The sequence below is a fragment of the Coenobita brevimanus genome, chromosome 28, assembly GCF_032717465.1.
Source record: "Coenobita brevimanus isolate Jiangsu-jjx chromosome 28, ASM3271746v2, whole genome shotgun sequence".
NCBI classification, from domain to species: domain Eukaryota; kingdom Metazoa; phylum Arthropoda; class Malacostraca; order Decapoda; family Coenobitidae; genus Coenobita; species Coenobita brevimanus.
This window is the reverse complement of record NC_136981.1, coordinates 11,275,894-11,300,758: the sequence shown is the minus strand read 5'-3', so window position 1 is coordinate 11,300,758 and position 24,865 is coordinate 11,275,894. Positions and strand designations below refer to the sequence as shown.

General features: G+C 42.6%; 1 protein-coding gene across 1 annotated transcript in view; it reads right to left on the bottom strand.

Annotated features, from left to right (window-relative positions):
• The window catches only part of LOC145394826 (E3 ubiquitin-protein ligase RNF10), a gene marked incomplete at its 5' end in the record, with an annotated part of 50,059 nt that overhangs the window by 4,929 nt on the left and 20,265 nt on the right, over positions 1-24,865 (bottom strand). Inside the window, 11 exons of the mRNA XM_080268625.1 lie at positions 71-170; positions 397-526; positions 840-1,015; positions 1,745-1,882; positions 6,158-6,307; positions 6,461-6,909; positions 7,193-7,334; positions 7,551-7,746; positions 9,603-9,724; positions 10,880-11,033; positions 23,583-23,782. Of these exons, the coding sequence (XP_080124751.1) occupies positions 71-170; positions 397-526; positions 840-1,015; positions 1,745-1,882; positions 6,158-6,307; positions 6,461-6,909; positions 7,193-7,334; positions 7,551-7,746; positions 9,603-9,724; positions 10,880-11,033; positions 23,583-23,782 (1,957 nt within the window). The remainder of the gene's footprint in view (positions 1-70; positions 171-396; positions 527-839; positions 1,016-1,744; positions 1,883-6,157; positions 6,308-6,460; positions 6,910-7,192; positions 7,335-7,550; positions 7,747-9,602; positions 9,725-10,879; positions 11,034-23,582; positions 23,783-24,865) is intronic.

Below are 24,865 nucleotides of genomic sequence, written 5' to 3'. Positions count from 1 at the left end.
GACAAGGACATGAAAGGAAAAGGAAAAGGTCCCCACAACAACCAATCCCAATCCAAGATGATATACTGACCTGGCTGCTGTGTGTGGTGTGGCTTTGACCCCCCCAGGCTGGGCCACACACATCCGCCACTGCCACTGTTGTTCCCTCGGGCTTGCCCCTCCCGGATCATCTGAGAGACAGGGTACACTCAACGACAATTATACGATTACTCTAGCTGTGTTTGGCACAGCTGATATATGTGACATTATGATTTCACCACTGTTCCCAAAGACAAGTATGATAATGCTGGTGTAAGATAATACACAAACTTCAGGTCCATATAAACTATTAAAACAGCAGAAGAGATGGTCAGACACAGAACCAGAGGTCCTACCATGTCATGCTCAATGACTCACCTTAGCAAATGACATGGTGGTAGAAGTGTCTTGAGGTGATGTGGTGGGTAGCACCTCACTTCCCTCACACCCTGTACTCTCTACCCCCTCACTGCCATTACCTCCACCCTCCACACCCACACCATCCAGGCTGTAATCATCAAGTAAAATAACTTATATAACCCACATTTTCATTAAAAAGCTATGACTTACTAAGATCTCAGGCAGTGGATCTAACCCACATTTTCATTAAAAAGCTATGACTTACAAAGATCTCAGGTAGTAGCAAAATATTTAAATAATTAACTTCAAATAACAGTTTAAACTAATTTAGCACTTGTCTAGCATTACACTCTTACCCCTTAAAATCCAACTTTATAATTCAAGTTAGTCAATACCGTGTCTTTCATATAAGATATTGGTTAACTTTGCAAGTCTACCTCATTCTGGCCACAACAGCCCACCTTGGAGGGAAATCCTCACAGAAGGAAGGGAACTGCTTGAGTGACTCAATCTTCAGGTTGGTGGCACCTTTTGAGCGGCCCATCATGCGATCCTCCTCTGCTTTCACACGCTTCTCTATTTTCCGCTCCTCTCGGGCTCGCCGGTTCCGTGCCCGCTGCCTGGCATCAATCTTGTCCTAGTCACAAAAAGTTACTTTGTTATTATCATTTCTACTACTACTATAATTATTATTATCATTAATATTATTATTATTATTATCACTGTTCTGAAAGATGTTAAAGATGGGGCCATGACAGTAAAGGTGCCACAGTTTGAGTTACTATACATTACCATACATAACAGCTGATTGTACCTATGGTAAATAAAATTACATGGATATTACAAAAAACAGACTTCATTCTAGTAAGGAGGTTAGTTGGTATTTCTCTAATGTACATTTGATGAAAAGGGTGTCAATGCACATTTCATTCTAATCAATATAACACTAATGACAACAGACACTGGAAAATGTCCAGTATACCTAGCCCTGCTTGGATGACAAAGAGCTGTTATCACTTTGTACCTGAAGAGAAACCAGTCTTATCTAAAGTTCTGTTACTACATCAACACTCAGCAACATACATTAATCTTCCTGACATCACACACTACAACCATTCAGAATACTACTGAACCCCCCCCTCTCTATGATACTTCTATGACTGTGTTTATCTGCTGTCACAGATATCACTCCACTTTATAGCTTAACAATTATTATATGTCTTTACACATTATTCTGAAACATTTGCTGGGTTCTGAAGACTGTACTGCTACATTTCAAATTCACTGATCACTGTCTTGTTATTTATCACAAGGAAGTGGATCAACATTGGTGTCCAGAACAGTACCCCTATTTCTTCTCTCTCACCTGGAAGATGGCAAGTGTGGCTATGGAGAGGAGAGGTGGACACAGTGCCACCTCAACCAACTCAAAGCTGGAGGTGAGAGGGAGGTGGCGGAGGTAGCGCAGCCGAGACCGCAGATCCTCAGTCATTGATATGGTCACCTGGTTAGGAGAGGGTCATTACAAAATCATCATCATCATAATCAGCATCATTACAAAATCATCATCATCATCATAATCAGCATCATTACAAAATCATCATCATCATAATCAGCATCATCACTTCACTTCACAACTAAGGATGGGACAAAGTAGGGTCCAGAGAGCAAGAAACCTGATAGAGGGAGGACGTGTCAAAAGTCTGCTCAACTGATGTTCTGAGATAAGTAAAGAAGAGTAAAGTGAGGATTACTGTAAAAGAATGCAATTTCCAGTGTGAGCTTATGGTGAATGTTGAGACTTGACATAGCGAGAGAGAATACGTACCTGGGTGCAGTGACAGAAAAGCAAGGTAAATGTGCCAAAGAAAGGGAAAACACAGTGGAAAAGGGAGGGGAAGTGGCTGGTGTTCAAAAGGCACTGATAAAGGCAGAGATCTGAACATAGCCACTGCAAGAGGCTTGCACAGAGTTTTAGCGCCTAAACTAACATACAGGTCTGAGACTGGTGTAGCATGAAAATGACAAGCAAAGTGTAAGAACAGTGGAAGAGTCAGTGTGGAGTGCAGGAAATGGACAGAATAAGGAATAATGTGAATTGTGAAAAAGATGTGGAGTAAGGAAAGCTGTAAACACCAGAACTGAAGGATGTGCATAGACAGTATGGTCATGTGGAGAGAATGGGTGTGAACACAGTAGTTAAAAGAGAATATCTGAGCAAATCTGAAGGTAGGAAGAGACATAGCACGTCTAGAAGCTGGACAGATGTGGTAAATGAGTGTGTGAGAGGCGGAAGAGCTAGCAAGGCTAGGGTACGGACAAGTGACTGTGCTAGCCGGATGAATTTTGTGTAGAGGGGTACAACCAGGGCTTGGCACCCCCTTTTAACTTGACAGCTATCAGACTGACTCCATCAGACAGGCAAGTGTGTAGATGTGTGTGGAATGTTTTTTGACCTATCAGATGAAGTCAGAATTCTGGTGTCTTCATTGGGGAATGAATGGAAGTGTGGCTCATTCAACTAGGCAAACTCTGGTTTGTATTTCAGTCTAGCATTTTTCATTTTTCCCTGGGTTTCTATGGGAAAGGTCTGGATGATAATGACAATAAAAGTCCATTCCAAATTAAAATTAGAACCACATCCTTCAACATCACCAATAAATATGATTCTACTCTGGAATGAACAGTAAGAGCTACAGCTGACAGAGATAGGAATGTGGGATTACAGACAGATATGAGTCATGGCCCAAGTAATTGTAATTTGAATGGCCTTCTCTTCATTTTAGGAAGTAGAGGGGTGGCCACCATCAACCCTGAGAGGTACAAACATGAGAGAAGTGTGGATACAAGCTTTGTAACTAACCATACAAACACCACTTCCAAGAATAAAACATTCACCCACAAGTAAATAAAAGTCCATGTGAGACTCACTTATTTACAAAATTTCATTACAAATCCTCAGTTCTTTTTGTTTTCCCCAACACCTCCCAGCAATTGCTGGAAACTAATTAGCTGGTCTGGGCACTCAGCCTTGCTTCCAATCATCAGAAAACATCAGCTGTACCTTGGCCAACCCCAACATGATTCCATAAGACAAAGCATAACACCAATAACATGTAAGTACTGGTATGTAAGTAGGGTTCATTGAAAAAATTAGTGCTGGTTTAGTTATAAGTAGATGTCTTCTAAAAATTACAAATTTTTCTACACAACTAGTACTGAAAACTAGGGGAACCTGACATATTTTACCGGTTTTACAAGCAGGAGCAAGGCTTTAAAAAGCAATGTTTCATTAACTTAGAGAGGACTTTGACTGCACAGGAGTTGAATTATAACAAGGATTTAACACCTTAAGTAGGCAAATTTCCCAGCCTGCCTACCGCCGGAACTGCAAAATGGGTCCGATTTTTCAACTTTCACCAACGTAAAATTTTTTCTTACAGATTTAAAGAGCTTGAACATACCAAACAAGGTATATCTCATTCTCATATTACTAATGGTTACTGCAATACTGACCATCAAAAAACGTCAAAAATAAAAATTGTCATCCCTTGTGTAAAGAGAGAGAGAGACAGAGAGAGAAAAAAAATTGTACCAGTGTAAATTTGGTCTTACAAATTTGAAGAGCTTGATTTTATGCACCAGAAAATGTATATTTCTCTTTCTTATGTCTAATGGTTACTGCACAATCGACCGTCAAAAATATGAAAAAGTAACTCCACGTTAAGACTGAGAATGGGACATCCTTGAGAAATAAGGGGGAATAGGGACGTGGAGGGAGTGTAGGGGGACATCAGAAGGGGGGAAAATGCTTGCCACACACAGCCAATATGGTCTAGAGGGGGTATGGGGGGTAGTCTGGGTGGGAGGAAACACAGAGGGCAGAATCCAATGGGGCAGAGGGAAACGGAGAGATGGGCTGGGGGGGAGGGGGTCCCACACCTGGGAAGGGGGATGGATCATGCCTCCCACCACTGGATCCCTTAGTTTTCATTGGCTAGGTACTAATTACATCATAAAAGAGGCAGGGTTACAGCTCTCCAGTTTTATGTAACCATGCTACGATCGTAGGACATGGACTTTACGTACCAAGCTCAGAAAACAATGATCGTAATACATAGTACTTAAGGGGTGGTAGTAGTAGTAGTAGTAGTAGTAGTTCCCTAGGAAGTCTGGCTGAACAACCCCGAGTCCCTTAGGAAGGCCATTGCCGAGACTGGGCTTTTCCACAGAGCTCTCAAAGAGTGTATGTTGTATTGCTGGCGTAGGTGATAGTGTGTAATGCAGAATTCCATAATGTGCTTCATAGTATGGGGTGATGTTGCATCCTGGACAGGCATCAGCGATGGAGTCATCCAGCCTCTTCTGGTAGCTTAAGAGGGCTGGATGGTCCCCAGATCTCAGCCTCACGGGGTTAATGTATAATAGTCAGCATCTTGACTGTGAGAGGGAATCCGTATTCATTATCCTAATTTTAACGTACACACACACACACACACACACACACACACACAAAATCCATAAAACTCCAAACAAAAATGAAAGCGCAAAGGTTAATTACACAAAATAATCTATAAAAACTATATGATGCTAATTCTTGCTGAGCTGCAGACCTCACATGAAGGTCTGCATGGGTCAAGCTGCAAGCCTCATACCAGGAGAGAGAGGAGCTGTCTGGGAGAAAGACTAAAGGTCGAGAAGCTGAGGATCACATAAATGGCAGACAAATACAGGACCAAAGTAGGAGAGGAGTTAGAATCTGTGAATTGGAATGACATGGAACTGGACAGCCTGTGAAATGCATATAGGGACTGCTTAGTTAGGAATCCTAAAGCAGTGTGTGGTGTGGCAAGAGTAACAACAAAGAAGAAAGGTACACCATGGTAGGATGAAGAGGTTAAGTGAGCGGTGGAGAGGAAGAGGAAGTGGCTAGAGTGGATACAAAACAGGGGTTCAGTTGAAATAAGAAATGAATACACTGAGAGCAAGAAGCACATAAAGAGACTAGTGAAGAGGAATAAAGAGGCTTGAGTGTTGCAGATGAAGGAGTGTTGGTGCCAACTTTAACATATGGATGCGAGACTATGGTGAGGCATGAAAAAGAAAAGTCAGAGCAGTGAAGATGGGACTGCTGAGGAATGTATGTGGAGTACAGAGAGTGGATAGGATACAAGTTAATGTGATTTGTGAAAGATGTGGAGTGAGGAAGTCTGTGGACACCAGAATCGAAGAGAGTGTACTGAGATGGTATGGTCATGTGGAGAGAATGGATAACAATAGAATGGTGAAAAAGATATATGAGTGAATTTGAAGGAGGAAGGAGGCAAGATAGGCCAAGAAGAAGGTGGAAGGATATGGTGGATAAGTGTGTGACGATGAGAGCCATGGAAGTCAGTGAGGCTAGGGAACTGACAAGAGATTGAGCTGCCTTGATGAATGTTGGAGAAGAAGTGCATGATCAGGGATTTGGCACCCCTTTTATTGTGACAGCTTCCGGATTGACTCTATTAGATACAATTATGTGAAGCTACAGAATGTGGTGAATGTTACTGGCGTATCAGATACAGCCAAGATTCCAGGAGCTTGACAGATGAGTGAATGGAAGCGTGGCCCATTGGACTGGGCAAACTTAGGCTGTCTGGACATGCAACTCCTCACCCTGCCCTAGGGTGGGAAAGGAGGTCCGGATGATGATGATGATGATATAGAACAATGACTGAGAAGGAAAACTATCTTACAATGAATCAACCTGGCAGGGGTTAATATATGGTAACTTCACCTTTTCAACCACCCTGGCAGAGATTGTGGGTGGGCAGTTCTCGAGGGCACCATACTCCTGCACCAACATCTGGACATTGAGGGAGTGGAGGTACACATGCGCACCATTGCGTGCCTGGTAGAAGTAGAATGTCGGCTTGGGGCCTGGACGCTGTTGGGGAGAAAACATCAATTGGAACCGATTACAGTGACAGGTCACAGAGTTAAGGTTTGTGAGTATGGGTAGGTGTGGAAGAAAGCAAGTTGTGCATGAGTGTATTTCTAATCTGAAACTATGGTATACATACATCCTGTCACAACCAACCTGTCCCCCTGTTGTATTGTTACTGCTGGCAGTAACAACAGGCTGCAACTGCGAAATGTCCAAGTCCTCCACTGTTACTGCCGGCTCCTCTTCTCCCACATTACCTTTCACAATTTCCACAGCTCCTCCCTTGCACTCTTCACCAGCATCTTCCTTTCCATTCCTTGCCACATTTCCTTTCTCTCTTTTGCATTCTCCTGTAGTTTCCTCTTTTCCTTTCTCTCCTTTGCAATCTCCTGTATTTTCCTCCTTTCCTTTCTTAGTTACTCCCTCTTGTGTGGGGAAAGAGTTGAAGGCTGGGGAGAGTGGACTGGCAGGTTCAAACGTGGGTGAAAGAGGACTGAGAGGATCATCGAAGGAGGAGAGGCTTTCACTGGATGAAAGAGGTTCATCTGGGCTGGAAAGTGTTTGGGCTTCCACACCATCCTCCAACCCTGCCATGCCATCACCTGTTTAGTGAGGGATCCAGTGTCAGCATACAGGATGTATCAAATGTATCAATAGATAAGGAAACTTCAGGAGGTTATTCTTGGGCAAATTTTGCATGATAACTGCTACACTCTAGCAGCACTAGTCTTTTCCTTAGCCACTATGGAACTACATCACTGATAACCTTACAGGTAAATTATGAAGACCATTTTCACCTGTACAATCATCAGTAATGGCAGTTCTGCAACACTACAATTACATATATAGTGGTCACTTTAACCATCAGCATCAAGAGCAAAATACCATCTGGCAAAGAGAGGGATGCATGACGAAAGCGGAGTGACTCGAGAGCTTGGTGGATGAAACAAGACTCAGGCTGGTCCCCCTCCACTTCAAGTTGGTACTCCAATTCGCGCCTCTCACGAGATACGATGTGGCATTGGACCTGCACGACAACAAAGCACAACTGTCAGTTTGTTTTACCTGATGGAACTGTGACACATCCACTTATTATATAGTAACAGGTGCATGAAATTCAATGACTTTTAACTATAAGCTCCTCAAGTCCATGATTTTAGCCAGACACTCATTCACACGCCATGTATCGGTATAGCTTTTTATCCACTCAGCAATTCCACTCTTCAGTTTACTCTCCACTAACCTCCTCTTTTGATGCAAGCAGCAGTTTAGCAAACGGTGATGCAGGGGAGGGTTGTGTGATGCGAGGGTGGGAGGCGATGAGGTCCGGGGTAAATGCGGAGGCAGGCACAGGCAGGAGGCTGTCTCGCTCTCGCCGCATTAGCTGGAATTCAACTTCCTCACCCAGGCTCAAGTCACCATGGCACACTGCTACCACACTGGGGGGGGGGGGGAACCATTATTATCATCATCTGTCTTGCTCATCACATCAGCTGAAATTTCATTTCCTAACCCATACTAAAAATATCCATCATCATCACCATCTTCATCTGCCTCACTCCTGTCACTCCTCACCCAGGCTCTAGTCACTGTGGCACACCACTACCTTGCAAAAAGGAAAACACACAATCATCACCATCCCATCTTGCCCTTGTCACACTAGCTAAAACTTCACCTCAACACCATGGCACACGGTGACCATGCTAAATATACACATCATCATCTTTGCTATCAACACCATCTTCATAATCTTGTGCAGCTCCCATCATATTCGCTGGAACTCTACCTCCTCACCCAGGTGGCACACAACTGTACTTGTTATCTTCAGACTGGAGCAAGCTGATGTGGTTACTACATATGAACTGGGTGCCTGAGAGGAACACCATCATGTGGAACTCATATAGCTAGGCACTTCTGCTTCCTGACTGTACAAATGCCCCTCACCTCCCTCTCTATTCCCCTTTAAAAAAAAAAAAAAAAAAAAAAAAAAAAAAAAGCTGCTGCAGGAAAATGGAAAGTTTAACCTGCTGTCCACCAGCTTGACATCATGATGACTGAGGCTACAACAACAACATTTGTTGCTGCCACACATTGGCAGTCACGGTACAAGAGGAGTCAAGCTAATGTAAGTGGATATACCGGTAAACTGATTAATGTAAGTAGATATAAGCCAAAGTTTGTGGGAATATAAGAGTACATTGTAAGTGGATTAACCCGGGTAAATAAGATGATGTGTTGTGGGGAGGTGGTGAAAGGTGGGAACATAATTAATTGGTGACATGCAAACAAGGGCTGCTCTGTATCTGGACGTATAGTATGGGGCCCCAACAACCAACACAGGGCAGGACAGTCACAACTGAGGCTTGGAGCTGACAACACCTTACAGCTTTCCTCGAGTCGCACAGAGTAGTTTAGACCACACGTTTTGACTGTAATCACCGGTGAGGTGATCACTGGAGGACTTGGTGATAGACCCAGCATGTGGACGCGAATAAACTGTATTCGCATCCATGTGCTGAGTCTCACGCACCTAGTCCTCCAGTGATCACCTCACCGGTGATTACAGCATTAATCAGCCTAAGGATATTTCCATGCGATCATCTGGCGAGATTAAGAAGTTAATGGAGAGAGTTGCTTTTTATTACTCTTTCTCTCCACTTCTGATTTCTCTACACTGAGCGACAAACCTAATGGTTTCTTGTAACCCTGGAATCCTACAACGCTGGGTGGTAATCATATAACCAAATAATCAGGTGATGTGGTGCACCCCTGCTAACTGGGTGGGGAGAGACAAATGCAGCAATCATCTGGAACCAAACTTCCACACTCTTCCCCATACCTTACTGTGGTGAGACACTGTTTACCACAAAGAAACATCCATTCACTGCACAAGACAGCCCTGCAGCAGCAGTTGCTTGCCTACAGTTGATAGGTCTGCTCAGCCAGACAGACTGGCATTAACCAGCAGCAGCAACAGCTCTCTATTCATTACAAAATTCCTCTGAATTCAGAAACTTGTTTAAGATTTTAATCCCTCAACAGTGATGATGATGTGGCCCAGCAAGCAGTCCGTCATCCCTTTTTCTACAGATATGGAGGAAGCTGAGGGACATTTGCATAACTTGTTAGTGGAGCCCCCATTATATTTGATCAATCATGTGAAAGTCTCCTCCAGCTCCATTACCATGATAAAACTGACATACAAAAAAGATGAAAATTAGTTCACAGGTCTCTCTTAATTCACCGGTTGGTGCAACACTCCCATACCCAACATAAGGTTCCACTTAATTCCAACCTCTTCAAGTCGTCCTTGTCGACTGGTTCGTAGCAGATGGGACACTTCCTCCATTTCTTGTCAGAGAGTGCAAGGTAATGCAGGATGCAGGGGAAGCAGTAGATGTGCCCACACCGCGTCACCTAAAAACATACATTAACCTTAAACTGCAGAAAAAATCAAATCTGATATATACTAAGTACACAAAAATCAAGTTTCTCATATTTCCTTTTTTCTATTTCCCACTGACTTGATGAAGTATGTCAATTTTTAGATCTATGTGTGCCATAGTTTAGAGGTCAGAGTTTTGATATTTGGTATTTTGTGGCATCTGTGGGGAGAGGGAGGAGGGGGTGATGGAGGTGAGGTGAGAAGGAGGTAGGGGGATGGGGGAAGAGGGTAGGGTTCAAGGTGGGATAGGAAAGGAAGGGGGCAGGGTTGGGTAGAGGGATGGGGGGGGGAGTGAGGGTGATGGGGGAAAGGAGGTGGGGTTAGGGAGGGGGGGGAGTGAGGGTGATGGGGGAAAGAAGGTGGGGTTAGGGAGGGTGGGGATGAGTGGACGGGATCTAAGAAGTCAGCTGTAATTCCCCCTCAGTGGAGCTATGAACGTCAGTTGCAGTTCCCTTCGGTGTGGCTCAAAACATCAGTTGCAGTTCCCCTCAGCATGGCTCAGAACATCAGTTGCAGTTCCCCTCAGTGTGGCTCAGAACATCAGTCGAAGCTCCCCTCAGTATGGCTCAGAACATCAGTTGCAGTTCCCCACAGTGTGGCTCAGAACATCAGCTGAAGTTCCCCTCAGTGTGGCTCAGAACATCAGCTGAAGTTCCCCTCGGTGTGGCTCAGAACATCAGCTGAAGTTCCCCTAGGTGTGGCTCAGAACATCAGCTGAAGTTCCCCTCAGTGTGGCTCAGAACATCAGTCGCAGTTCCCCTCGGCGTGGCTCAGAACATCAGCTGAAGTTTCCCTCGGTGTGGCTCAGAACATCAGCTGAAGTTCCCCTCAGTGTGGCTCAGAACATCAGTTGAAGTTTACAGGTTAATACAATATATGGGGTAATGGTGACTTACTGTGGTTCATTTGTTTTTGGTTAGTGCACGGTTGGCTTGTGTGTACAGAAATGGGCCACTTGCACAACTTGAAAATTAAGTCACGGTTGTACCAAATTTGTTAAATCTGAGTTATGAGGTAGGAATGAATCTCCTTGGTTACTCAAAACACCTGGCCATCAACTGAGCTGAAAGGAGTTAGGGATCTCTATTAAAGTTAAAATCTGCACACTACATAGGATACAGTAGTACCTTGGCTGCAGTGGGCGGGTGGAGACAGATAGGACAAGCTGGTGCGGATGCCACATGGAGCCGCACCTCCTCCACCAAACCCCACTCCACCAGCAGGTCTTGGTTCCCACTGTACACACCGTAGTCACCATCTTCGCTCACCACAAACTGGCAGCTGAAATGAGTATCATCATCACCACCACCATAGTCATGGGAATGTCTATCTACAGTACAGTAAAACCTCAATATAACGGACTTCAATAGACTGGAATTCGCTTTTATCAGACTTGAGGAGCTACCGGACTAAATTCCTATATAACAAAAAAAGTCCAATAAAGCCAGAAGCAGTCTGGACCGCCTGACCACATCAGCTATGTTCACCACAACAAAGTAAATAAAAGACATGTTGATCAGCGTACAGTACAGTATTATTATACTGTATATACTATACCATTTGATTAAAGTAGTGAAATTTTAACACAGTAGAGTACTGCAATGGTAGTCAAAACAGTTTAAAAACCGTTCATGTGATCTGGACTAATGTCTGATATCGGAAAAAGTCCGGATTAGCAGGAGGAAGTCTGGATGTCGTTTTTATTGGAATTTCGCATTTTTCAGAATGGTTTGGGCCCCAATAAGTCCGTTATAGTGAGGTCTTACCGTATTTACAATCAGAAACATTAGTCCCAGAGAGTGGTTTCAAATTGACCCCAAGCCACTCTGTCCTTCGCTATCAGTTTGTCCTTTCTTCAATTCACACCAGCCTCTCTCATTTACCTCTCCACCCCATTACATCACCTGACCATTGATCACCCACTCCAAATCACACATACCCTGTACATCCTCTCAGTCAATGTTGAATTCTCATAAGTTATTAACCCTTTAGCTATAAATTGCCAACTTTGCAGTTTACTTGGTAATATCCCTGTACTTTACTATAAAAAAAAAAATAAAAAAAATAAAAAAATAAAAAAAAGCTGTCACAATTAACAGTTTGGCAGATAAGTAAGAACTACTGTACTTTATTACAGTAAAATACCAATTCTACAATATGGCTTGGGACCACAGCCTTTTCCTAAAACTGACTTCTTTGGAGAATCAAAAATACTATCCTTATCTCTATAGCCTAGAATCGAAAATACAGTGCAGTGGGGTCCCAATGTTACAAATACTTATATTTATGGAAATCTACTCGTTAAGTGAGTGCTCATATAATGAAGTACACAACATATGGGAAAACAGGGATTCTGTGTTTGACCACCACCAGCGTACATCTATAATGCTACGTACAGCAATTTTCCACGAGAATAAAGGTTAATTATATCTAACATACACATACAAAATTAACATTTGATCTATAATAATGCATATCTACCGTAATGGAAGCATAAAATCCACAAGAAATGTCACTGGAATTGCAACCATGTCCACAAACTCCAAACTCTTGAGACTGCATGCAACTTCTATGGTAAACATGAGTGCAGTAACCTTAACATGTCAACTATACTGTAATTTGCAAGAACCTAACTCGCATAATTATCTTAACTAACTTCTTATGTCAACACAAACTTGCCACACATCATAAGAACTAAATATTTCTTAACTCCCTGCCCATCAGCTCATTAAAATTAAAAAATCATTCATAGTAACTTTTTCACACTCATTCCACTACAAATGTGATAACTCTTGAATTTTACTGCTCCCTCAATCATTAACCTCTTTAAAGTGTTTATCATTTTCCAAACAATGGGCCTATCTACACAGTAAACCCTGACAACCCAATTTTCTGATGTACGAATGTGACCCTCCTCTCATTTGTACTGTATTAAGCTCCCAAACCATGCAATACTTTGTCCAATATTTTTACCTCAGGAGTGAATGTTTTTCTTGCATTCTAAGCACTTTTGCCCTAGAAGGAGCACTTTCTGGGTGCTTAGGCACTGTAACTAGTGAACTATATGGTAAGAATTCTGGGAAAAATAAAAAATAAAAAAAAAGTTTCTAAACACAATAATCAAGACAAGAACAAGGCTGAGGCAGGCAGGTACAGGACATGGGTCATGTGAGTAGGCTTGAATCATGGAACCCTAGCAGCAAGCGACAAAAGCACAATGCACAGATTGTAAACGACAGCAACCATCTGGAAATCAGATACAGTACAGTTTCTGTACATGTTATGCAGAATCTTAAGCTGAATCAAGTTCATGCTAATACATGACATATACAGCGATACCTGGGTTATAGCTGTTTTCATTATCACTTCGAGATGAAAGTCTGCACTCCTCTCGTTACCGCACATTTTTCGGCTAAAAACAGTTACCACGCACCTGAGCTGGTTTCTGCTGACAATGATGGTGTGTGTTTCTTCCTTAATGTACCATTTTCATCACTTTCTATTAACTATACTAATGTGCGTTTTTTAATACTTACCATAACAGCATGTACCTCGTGGGTATAAACTGTTGTAAAGGGAAAATTTGGGTTTAAGAGGGAGGTGCCTATTACCAATAAAGATAATTCCCATAGGTCCTGTGCACTTGTTACCATGCACTAGGTTCAGTATCAATTAAAGCACGATAACCAAAGGATCACCGTCATCATCAATCATCATCACCATCATCATCTGGACCTCCTTTCCTACCCTCAGGCAGGGCGAGAAGTACCAATGTCCAGACAGCCTAAGTTTCCCTGGTTCAATGGGCCACACTTCCTTTCACTCATTACTCAAACCCCCTGAATCCTGGGTCTATCTGATACACCAAAAACTTACACCAAATTCTGTAGCTTCACATAAAAGTATCTGCTAGAGTCAATCCGAATGCTGTCACCTTAAAAGGGGGTGCCAAATCCCTGATCATGCATTTCTTCTTACAAAATTCATCCAGCCAGCTCATTCAACTGTCAGTCCCACAGCCTCATCAACTACCATACCTCTCTTCCTCACACACTCATTCACCATATCCTTCCATCTTCTCATTGGCCTACCTTGCCTCCTCCCAACTTCAAATTCGTTCAGATAAACCTTTTTCATCACTCTACTGTTATCCATTCTCTCCACATCACCATACCATCTCGGTACACTCTCTTCAACTCCAGTGTCCACAGACTTCCTCATTCCGCATCTTTCGTGAATCACATTATTTCGTATCCTATCCACTCTCTGTACTCCACATACATTCCTCTGCAGTCCCATTTCCACTGCTCTCACTCTTGACTTTTCATTTTCATGCCACACCATTGTCCCACATCCATATGTTAAAGCTGGTACTGTACTAACACTCCTTCATGTAAGCCTCGTGCAGTAGCAACACTCAAGCCTTTGCTCTTTATCAAGACCTTCATAGCACCAGCTACTTTCCTTCCTTGTGTCACTCTACTGTCCACTTCTTTTGCACAGTTACCTCTCTTTTCTATCAATGTACCCAGGTATTTAAACTCTCACCAATTCCAGTCTCTCTCCATTCACTGTAACATCACACTGGGAGTCACCCTCTCTCTCAATGGCCATCACTTTACTCTTTCCTACATTTACTCTCAAGGCACGACGCTCACAGACATCAACAAAACTCTGCACTAGTCTACCAAGTTCTTGTCCAGTATTTGCAAGCAGCAACGCATCCTTGGCATACAACAAATTTGAGATATTCCATCCATCATCATTACTTAGCAACACCATCTCTCTCTCCATTACCCGTGTTTTTACTTCTCTCATCACCCCATCCATATACAGCATATTGTACTTATGTCAAATAGGTTAAGTTAGGTTCTGGGACCCACATATTTTTCATTTAAAAAATATATAAAAATTGGTTGCTAACAATGTCTGCCACAGGTGCCCACGGCAGTATAATTACACAGGACCTCACCACTCTCTCGTCAGTGCATTCTAACCTAACCTAGCCTAAAGGTTTTGCCCCCCCAGACCCCCCATAATTTTAACCACCTAGGATTGCCACTAAGCCTCACCCTGAATGCCCCCAGTACCAAACTGGCAAAAACTTCTAACCAACTAACCTGTGAATGATCACCGCCCATCATCACACATATTTCACCGAGAATTACTTCCAGCACATTTAGTCACAAAATACTAACTGCACAAATTAGGTCCAAGCATGAAATTATCATTAGTCATCAACAAGAAAAGCAAACATAGGACATCATCATCATCATCATCATCATCATAGAGTGACAGCACACATCTTCTTCGGTAAACATGAGTGCAGTAATCCTCCATAATGAGCATGTCAATCAAGCAGTATAAATTCAAGTGAAAACATACTTCATAAGAACTTAAATCATATACCATATTTCCTGCCATATAATGCACACTTTTCCCAAATAAATTTGCTTCAAAAATTACCCTACACACCACAAAGGTCATGATTTGGGACAGGCCTACAGGCTCAGGTGACTGGTACCCACAAAACATGTTCATGAAAATGGTGAAAATAATGAAGTCAGAAGCAAATCACTTAATGGCCTTACCAATTATTCAATAATGCAGACTTAGATGTGTGTGCATTATTATTAATACAGCATAAACAAACAGTAAGCTGAGCATTCTGTGAGTGAGATGTACAAACGCATGGAGCGATTTCACTACACTAAACACATCGGTAGATTATTTATTATATATATATATATATATAAAAAAGTTGATCACTCATTAGCAAACAAGGCGACATTGAATATACATTTATGTACAGTGTACTTTCAATATACAGTAATCACTCCAATATCCCAAGTAATAGAGCCATAGGTAGGTCCGGATATTGGTTCTGTCCGGATATTGGGCCCCACCTTATGGACTTGTACTTATGGATCCTAACTCAGAGAAACACCTATACAACTCCCTCTGGACATGCGTAGCACCTATTTATGACCCAAATCACACCAATAAGGCACATAAACGACCGAAATAAATGCAAAAGAAACAAAATGAGGGTTTAGAAGTAGGTTCATACAATAATAAACATTCTGGTGACTGGCTCCTGGACTGGTACTTATGGACCCTAACCTAGCCTAACTCAGAAAAACTCCTTCCTACTGCACATGCCTAGCTCCTAACACCCTATTCACACCAATAAAGGACATTAAAGAGTGAAATGAGGTAAGTATAGTATGGAAAAAAGTACAGTATGAAACATTCTTATGTCCAGATAGTGGGGATGTTCGGATATTGGGCATCCGGATATTAGAGTGATTACTGTAATAGTTTAATGCAATATTATTTTTCCTCAATTTACAGGTGGATGTTGCATATGAATAATCAGTAACTTAAAAATATTATTTTTGCCCTAAATATCCCTTGTAAAATCATGGGTTCACATTATACGGCTGCGAATACAGTAATTACCCTACAGTGCGTGTGAATGGTGAACTAAGTGAATTTTTCTCTTCCAAGGTTGGGTTGAACGGGGATGTGTCATGTCTCCATGGTTGTTCAATCTGTACATGGATGGGGTAATAAAAGAGGTACAAGGTAGGGTAGTGGATGTTGGAGTGGCCCTGGTGAGAGAGGATAGTGTTTGGAAACTCCCTGTACTGTTTGCAGATGATACTGTGTTGCTGAGTGAAGACGAAGGGGAGCTGCAAGGCTTGGTGGATGAGTTTGGGAGAGTGTGTAAGAAACGGAATCTAAAGGTGAATGTAGGGAAGAGTAAAGTGATGGTCTTTGAGAGAGGTGAAGTCAGTGAATGTACAGCAAGGTTGGATGGTGAGGAACTGGAAAATGTGAGTACCTTTAAGTACTTGGGTAGTGTGATGAGTAAGGATGGAGTTTTGGAGGGTGAAGCGCTTGAAAGGGTACAGCAGGGAAGAAAGGCTGCTGGTTCCTTGAAAGCAGTGATAACAAACAGGGAAATGAGCATGGAAGTGAAAAAGTTACTACATGACAGTATTGTGATACCAACTCTAACGTATGGAAGTGAAGCTTGGACGTTGTTGGAAGGACACAAGTCAAGAGTGAGAGCAGTGGAAATGAGTTATTTAAGAGGAGCCTGTGGAGTAACATGGAGAGAGAGGCTGACGAATGAGGATGTAAAGGAGCGTTGTGGTGTGGATGTGGATGTGATAGGAAGCATTATGAGGAACACACTGAGGTGGTTTGGCCATGTGGAGAGGATGGAGGGTGAAAGACTGACGAAGAGAGTGTATGTGAGTGAGGTGGAGGGGGGAAGAGGGAGGGGGAGGCCGAGGATGAAATGGAGGGATGGGGTGGAGAGGTATATGAGAGAGGGGGGTGTGAGTTGGGAGCAGGGCAGTGAAATGGCAGGGGACAGGGTAACATGGAGGCGATTTGTTTGTGGCCAACCCAAACGGGATTGAGGCGTCTGGCAATAGATAGACAGATAGACAGACCCTACCGAACTTCGTACACCAACATGTCAACTTGTCACATACTGCGAAAGCCAAATTTTCTAATGCAGAGTCCATCAGCTCACAACAAATGTTAGTCACTAAACCCCGTTCACACTCTCAGCATTAAGTGCAAAAAGTTTGAATAATACTGCTCCCTCATCATTAACCTATTTAGTATTTACCACTTTTCAACAAAAAACCTATCCACATTACAGACACACTCGGCTCATTTTTTCTATTGCCAGATCGCTACTCCCTTGTTGCATTAGGCTCCCACACCACAAGCCACTTTGGCCACTATTACAGTAAAACCTCGATATAACAGACTTCAATAGACTGGAACTCACTTTTATTGGAATCGAGGAGCCACCCGACCAAATTCCTATACTGTATATTGGAAAAATTCTGATAAAGCCAGTAGCAGTCCCGACTGCCTGGCCACGTCAGCCAGGTTCACCACAATAAGGTAAACTGAAAAACATGTCTATCAGTGTGGTACAGTATATTGTATACATTATACCATTTGATTATTGTAGTGAAGGTATAATACAGTACAGTACTGATTGTAATGAAGACAGTTTAAAAACCGTTGCCGTGATCTGGACTAATGTCTGATATACCGGAAAAATTCCGGGTTGGCAGGGGGAAGTTGGGATGTCACTTTTATCAGAATTTTGCTCTTTTGGAATAGCTTGGGCCCCAATTAGTCCATTGCAGTGAGGTCTTACTGTATTACTCTTTCCTCAAGAACACAGTAAATGCTTCTCTTCCCCCACGCCTTGCTGTGGTGAGGCACTCACCCGCAAAGGAACATCAGTTCATTGTGCAGGACATCCCTGCAGGAGCTGTTACTTGCCTGCAGTTGATGGGTCCAATCAACCAGACTGGGGATGATCAACATCATCAACAACATACACAGCACAACAATACATTGCTGAAGAAGATCTGATATTAACTAATGCAAAATAATTGCAGTACTGTTCTGAGCAATAATTATCAAATACTGCAGAATACATCATGTTGTTTGCATAAACAAAGACTGAACTCTTGTATTTGGACACCACCACTTTGTTACTGATGTGCCATTTTCAGTTGACTAATCACCTCACCTACTTCTTTTTTACAAGTCGTGAAAATTTCCACTTGGTGTTGGTGAAAGTCAGGTTCAAGTGCAATGGAGGAACAGAAGAAGGGATCGACAGGAGGAAGTAGTCCATACAAGGAAGGTGGAAAGTTTGCAAGAGGATGGAAAAAATGGCAGAATATAAGAGAGAAGTGGAGGAGTGACTGGGTAAATACAATCTGAAGCACATGGGGGAGGTGGAAGGTGTGAGCAAGATATTCAGAAGAAATCTGTGCAGCATGTGAGGTGCTGCGTGGAGTGCAAAGAAGACGAAAGGGGGTGAAAGGTACAGCAGGTTGGAATGAAGAGGTGAGACATGCTGCGGTGCAAAAGAAAGCATACAGTAAGTGGATGGGAAGCAGAGGCATGGAAGAAGCTGAGAGACAGAAGAGACAGTTATATGCAGAGTGGAAGAGACAGGTGCAAAGATTAGGGGGAGAGTGTAAAAAGCGTGGATGAGGAATTTGGAAGGAATCTGAGTGTAAAGTGGAGGGAATGTATGAAAATATTCTGGAAGGAGGTAAAGAGAGTTAGACAGGGTGATAAGGAAGTTAGTAGGAGAGAAAGATAAAAATAACAAATTGATAGTGGAGAAGGGAGGAAAAAAGTGAGCAGATGGAGAGAACATTTTAACTCCTACGTGCCGGCTGACGTGTATAGCCGTAAGTATCTTCCCGCCACCATTTGAACTTTAACTTATCCTTACTCATTGACAGGACCACCTGGAGACGTGGGGATACTTTCATTTGAAAGAGGAAGAGTTGGTGAGTCTTATGTATTTTTAATTTTTTCGATGTTATACTTTGGCAGATATCAGGGTTTGAAGTAAGGGTAGTTTATCCAAAATCACTGAAATCCCCTGTAGGGAGGGGTGTGCGACATCGGAAAACCCCCGGCGTGTAGGGGTTAAGGAACTGTTAAACATAGAGAATGACAGTAATACAAGTACTGTATAAGTGGCTGGGGTATGGCTGGCAGAAGGAGGGTGGCGAGAAGGGAGGAAGAGATCAGTAGGATGGAAGTAGTGGAAGCAATGAAGAGTGTCAAAATGGGGAAAGCCCCAGGAATTGATGGAGTGCATGGTGAAATGATGAAGCATGGGGGAAAGATAGTAGCAGAATGGGTTTGGGAGATGTGCAAATTGGCCTGGGAGGAAGGTAGGGTCCCAGAGGATTAGAAGTCAGATATAATTATTCCCCAGTACAAAGGAAAAGAGGAAACAAGTGTGTGTGGTAATCACAGGGGCATTAGTCTTCTTAATGTAATAGGCAAAGTATATGGCAGGCTACTTATTGACAGAGTTAGGGAAATAACAGAGAAGTTAGTTGGAGAAGAAAAGGGAGGTTTTACGAAGGGAAAAGGTTGTGAAGATCAGATATTCATCCTCTGGTCTTTATCAGAAAAGATCCTAGAGAAAGGAAAGAAGTTTTACACAGCCTTCACGGATTTAGAAAAGCATATGACAGAGTGGATGGACAAGGAATGTGGATAATACTAAGAATATGGGAAGTTGTGGAGTGCCGTGAAGAATATGTATGAGGGTGCTAAGGCTGAAGTGCGTGGATAGTGAACTAAGAGAATTTTTCTGTCTGAATGTTGGATTGAAACCGGGATGTGTCATGTCTCCGTAGCTGTTCAATCTGCATAGGGATGGAGGTATAAAAGAGATACAAGGTACAGCAGTGGATGTTGAAGTGGCTCTAGTAAGACAGGGCAGCATTTGGAAACTTCCTGAATTATTGTTTGCATATGATACTGTATTGTTAAATGAAGACAAAGGGGAACTGCAAAGCTTGGTGAATGAGTTTGGGAGACTGTGTATGAAACGGAATCTAAAGGTGAATGTAGGGAAGAGTTAACTTATGGTCTTCGAGAGAAATGAAGTCACTGAATGTACAGTGAGGTTGGATGATGAGGAAATGGAAAATGTGAGTGCATTTAAATACCTGGGTAGTGTGATGAGTAAGGATGGAAGTTTGGAGGATGAAGTGACTGAGAGGATACAAAAAGGAAGAAAGGTAGCTGGTTCTTTGAAAGCAGTGATAACAAACAGGAAGTGAGCATGGAAGTAAAAAAGTTGCTGCATGATAGTGTTGTGATACCAACTCTTAACGTGTGGAAGTGAAGCTTGGATTTTGTTGGACGGGCACAAATCAAAAGTGAGAGTGGTGGAAATGAGTTATTTGAGAGAAGCACATGGAGTTACATGGAGAGAGACTGACAAGTGAGGAAAAGAAGAAGCATTGTGGTGAGGATGTGGATGTGATAGAAAGCATTAAGAGAAATACACTGAGGTGGTTTGGACATGTGGAGAGGATGGAGCGAGACTAATGAGGAGAGTGTATGAGAGAGAGATGCAGGGGGAGGCCGACGATGAGATGGAGGTATGAAGTGGAGAGGTTTATGAGAGAGGAGAGTGTGAGCTAGGGGGGGAGGGCAATGAAATGGAGGGGGACAGGACAACATGGAAACAATTTGTTTGTGGCCACCCCTTACAGGATTAATGCATCTGGCAAAAGACAGACAGATAGATAGATAGATAGATAGATAGACAGACAGACAGAAATTTCCACTTTCACGTTACTTGTTTAAGTAACTGTCTTTCTTGAAGTAAGAATGATGGTGAACCCTGTGGCTATGGGGGGGGGGGGAGTCCAAATTTTAAATGCTCAAACTAATGGAGAAGCCTGTTTTTGGTAGCAGAGTAACCCCAGAGGAGTTTCTTAACCCACTGGGTTTAGTCCATTGACCCAGTGTGACCTCCGGGAAGCATTACCCACCAAGCAGTGCTGCTAATGTCAGGTTCATAGGCAGCCTAACTTTGTAAACAAACACCACAAGATTCAACTGATAACAATTTTAATTAGTTTAACCCCCAAATGCCCGGCTATTTTTAATGCAGTCGTCATCTCACTACAGGCAATTTCCCACAAATTTCTTGTTTTCAAATCTTAATTTCTCGGAAAGCACGGCACACAGGGAAACAAATTAAAGACCACATTATTCACCAACTCTTCCTCTTGCAAATGAAAGTATCCCCAGATCTGTAGGTCACTGCCCTGATTAAGTAATGACATGAGGAAGAGAATTAATTTTCAGCGCAAGAGCAGGACGTGTTCATGCATCTGCCCACAGTGCTGACTATGGCTTTGCTTTCAATGTGATAACTTCTCCACTACCAGATAAACTATAGTCTATTTGATTGACCTGTGCAGCTGAGATGCATGGGCCGAGTAGGGTGTGTGTGATATGTGGCTGCTGATTGGTCGCTAGTAATTTAAATCTACACCTCTGCTTATTTTAATATGTATATGTTTATATTTCTAAACTACCTTCAATACAAGCTGCCAGATTAAATATGGAATCATTTCTGAAGCTGAAGAGGTCAAAATAAACTTTAAAAGTTTACTGTTATCAAAGAAAATTAAAGTTAATTATAAAGTTTCGTAAAATGATGAGTGAAGTTTGAAATAATTTATCCACCCATGGTGTACATCCACGTCCACATGTTGCACTACATCTACGCATGGTGTACACCTACGTACGCATGTTGCGCTATAATATCCACCCACCATGTACAGCTATGTCTGCATGTTGCACAACAATACAGTACATGCCTGCATTTACTTCAATGACACCATCAGCAGCCAATCAGCAGCTGCCTATCAAACACACCCTACTTGCCACATAAATCTCAGCTGCACAGGTCAATCAGACTACAGACACTGTTGCTTCCAAGGCATGCCTTATGGCACTATCAATGAGCTTTTTTCTAGTATCCTTGGAAAGAGGCTTGGCAGGGGTGGATGATGCAATTGGCAACAGGCAACGCGGACAGAATCAGACAAATAGGAACCTGAAGACATCATTGTACACCTGGGAAACACTTGGAACAGACTGATTCTCACCTGTGTGCTATGGAAGGACTCCCTCCCTACCCTTTGGTGCTGAGATGAAATGGCGGCCAGTTCAAGTGGTGGTGGGAAGACACTTGCTTGAACAGCCACTACCCGGCGGTTAGGGGTTAAATATTCTACATTCATTTACAAGAATCAGTAATTTTTTAAATCATACACTCAATCCATAAAATCAAAATTCCAATGTAGTCACCTTAGATAAATGATTTTATTCATATTAAAGGGACTCTCCACTGTAAAAGGATTAACTATATCCTCACTGTTCACCACAAGCAGGCAGCTATACAGTACCATATACCATCATCACTGGAACTTCACATCATCCTCTGATGTCCTGCTCCCTCCTGGGAACATCCAGACAAGGGAAGGCCATGGCAGACCTGCCATAAGACTACTTTATACTCTCATACATCTCACTCACTCACTCCATACACTCTCCTTTCTCTTTCACCAATATACACTGATCCCTTGGTTATCATGCACTGGTACTGAACATGGTGCATGATAAAAGAATTGTACAATAACAAAAACACAGAACTTATGGATTTATCCTCACTGGTACCAGACACCCCACGTGCAAACCCGAAACTTCTCTAATGATAATTTAGACCCACTAAATGTATGCATATTGTTAAATACCACAAACACATACAGGCACAGCTAGGTTTTAAAAATAATAATAATAGTAAAAAAAAATAATAATAATAATGAAAAGGGCACAATACTGTAAAGAAGAAACACAAGATGGGCTTGAGGTAAAGGTTCCGAAGATAGGGAGTGGAGAGTCAGTGGCCTCCACCACCTGGGATTAACTCCTTGAGTACGGCCTCATCTCTGAATCCCTCAAAGTCATCAGACACACGGACACAGCATCACCATTGTTGGCAGGAAATAGCACAGGTGCATGATAATGTTTTTTAGCAGAGAAATGTCCTATAAGACCAGGAGTACAGAGTTTCATCTGACAGTGATAATGAAAACCACTATAACCAAGGAAGCATTGTACTGCTTCCACCTCTTTTTGTGGCACTGACAAGGAGTCTACAGGTGGTGGGACTGCGCACCATGAGTGGAGCAGCTGCAACATCCAATCTGGAGCCAAACCATCTCTTATTTTCCTGTTCCTCGTACTAGGAAAGACCCTGGTCCAACCCTGGTGAGACAGTCTACCACAAGGGGGTGCTAGATCCCCACACAGTGTGGGAATGATAAATATGTTTTGTTGCATCACATCATGATGTTCCCTCCCTTTCTATCTGCTCCTCACATTTTTCCCTCATTTTTCCCTTTTATATCATCCTCATGTCTCTCCCCCACAACTCACTTAGCCTGCAGGTAGTGTTCCTTGGTGTACTTTGGTGTATGTGAGGAGTAGCGTCGCACCCTGGTGGTCCCGCGAGACCCCTGGCCCCTACTATGATGGCCAGGCCCCCACCAGTCCAGGAGGTGGGTAATGTTCTGGCGCTTCTTCCCACCACTGCAGTACAGAGACCCAGACTCAGCTTGGCCCCCATATGCCTCTACCTGCCATCAAACAAAAGAAACAAACTATATTATTCATGAAAATACCTGAAAATAATCAACAGTTATACATGATGATGCCTGTGAACTGTAAAAATGAACAATAATGAGACTATAAAAAATGTGAAGTAAGGACATCTACTGATAAATGAACAGAAGAGATGAGTTATTTGCTGTGCCTTAGGTTCACCAGAGTGTGAATCCAATGGAATGTAGGAAGCTCCCCCCCCCTCAGCTGGGTCCAAGGGGTAACAGTTTGTGTGCTTTCCTTTAACAGAACTTGACCACCCCGTAACTAGAATACTATGCTTTCATTTAACAAAACTACACCACCCCACAACTAGAATACTATGCTTTCATTAAACAGAACTACACCACCCCACACCTATAATACCGTATTTGCCGATGTATAGGGCGACTTTTGAACCGCATAAAAAAAAAACACCCAAAATTGGGGGCCACCCTAAACACCGGGTATAAAATCCTAACCTCTATATCCTGTGGTCATGGAATCCATAGGCGTGATAGGGGACATAGTTAAACACTCACCTTGACCGTTGTTTCCCTCAATATAGTACATAGTCAAAAACTGTTGAAATTACTGTCATCATCATCACACAATTTCTTTTCCATATGAAGGCAAACTTTTATAAAAAAAAAAATATATCTCCATGGATATAGCCACGAAGACCGGAAAGATGAGTAACTTAAGCCCACCACATGAACACCATCGTGTGTCTCGGTGGCGCCTGGCTGGGTTGTTTACAAATTACCACCAAGTGCAGGGTTGCCAGATCTGAAGCAGGGCTCATTACCACCAGTGAAAACAACAGTGACACTGATGTTATTCCTGGTGGATTAACTTCAATCTTTCAACCACTTGATGTCTTTCTAAATAAACCATCCAAAGCCTGCATCCGTGAGCAATGGAACGAGTGAGCGATCTGTGGTGAAAAGTTGTATACAAGTAGTCGAAATATGCATGCTTCACGTCTGGATGAGCTGCGATTTTTTTATCAAGGCATGGAATGATATGTCTGTGGAAACAGTCATCAACTCCCTTCAAGAAATGTGGAATATCCAGTT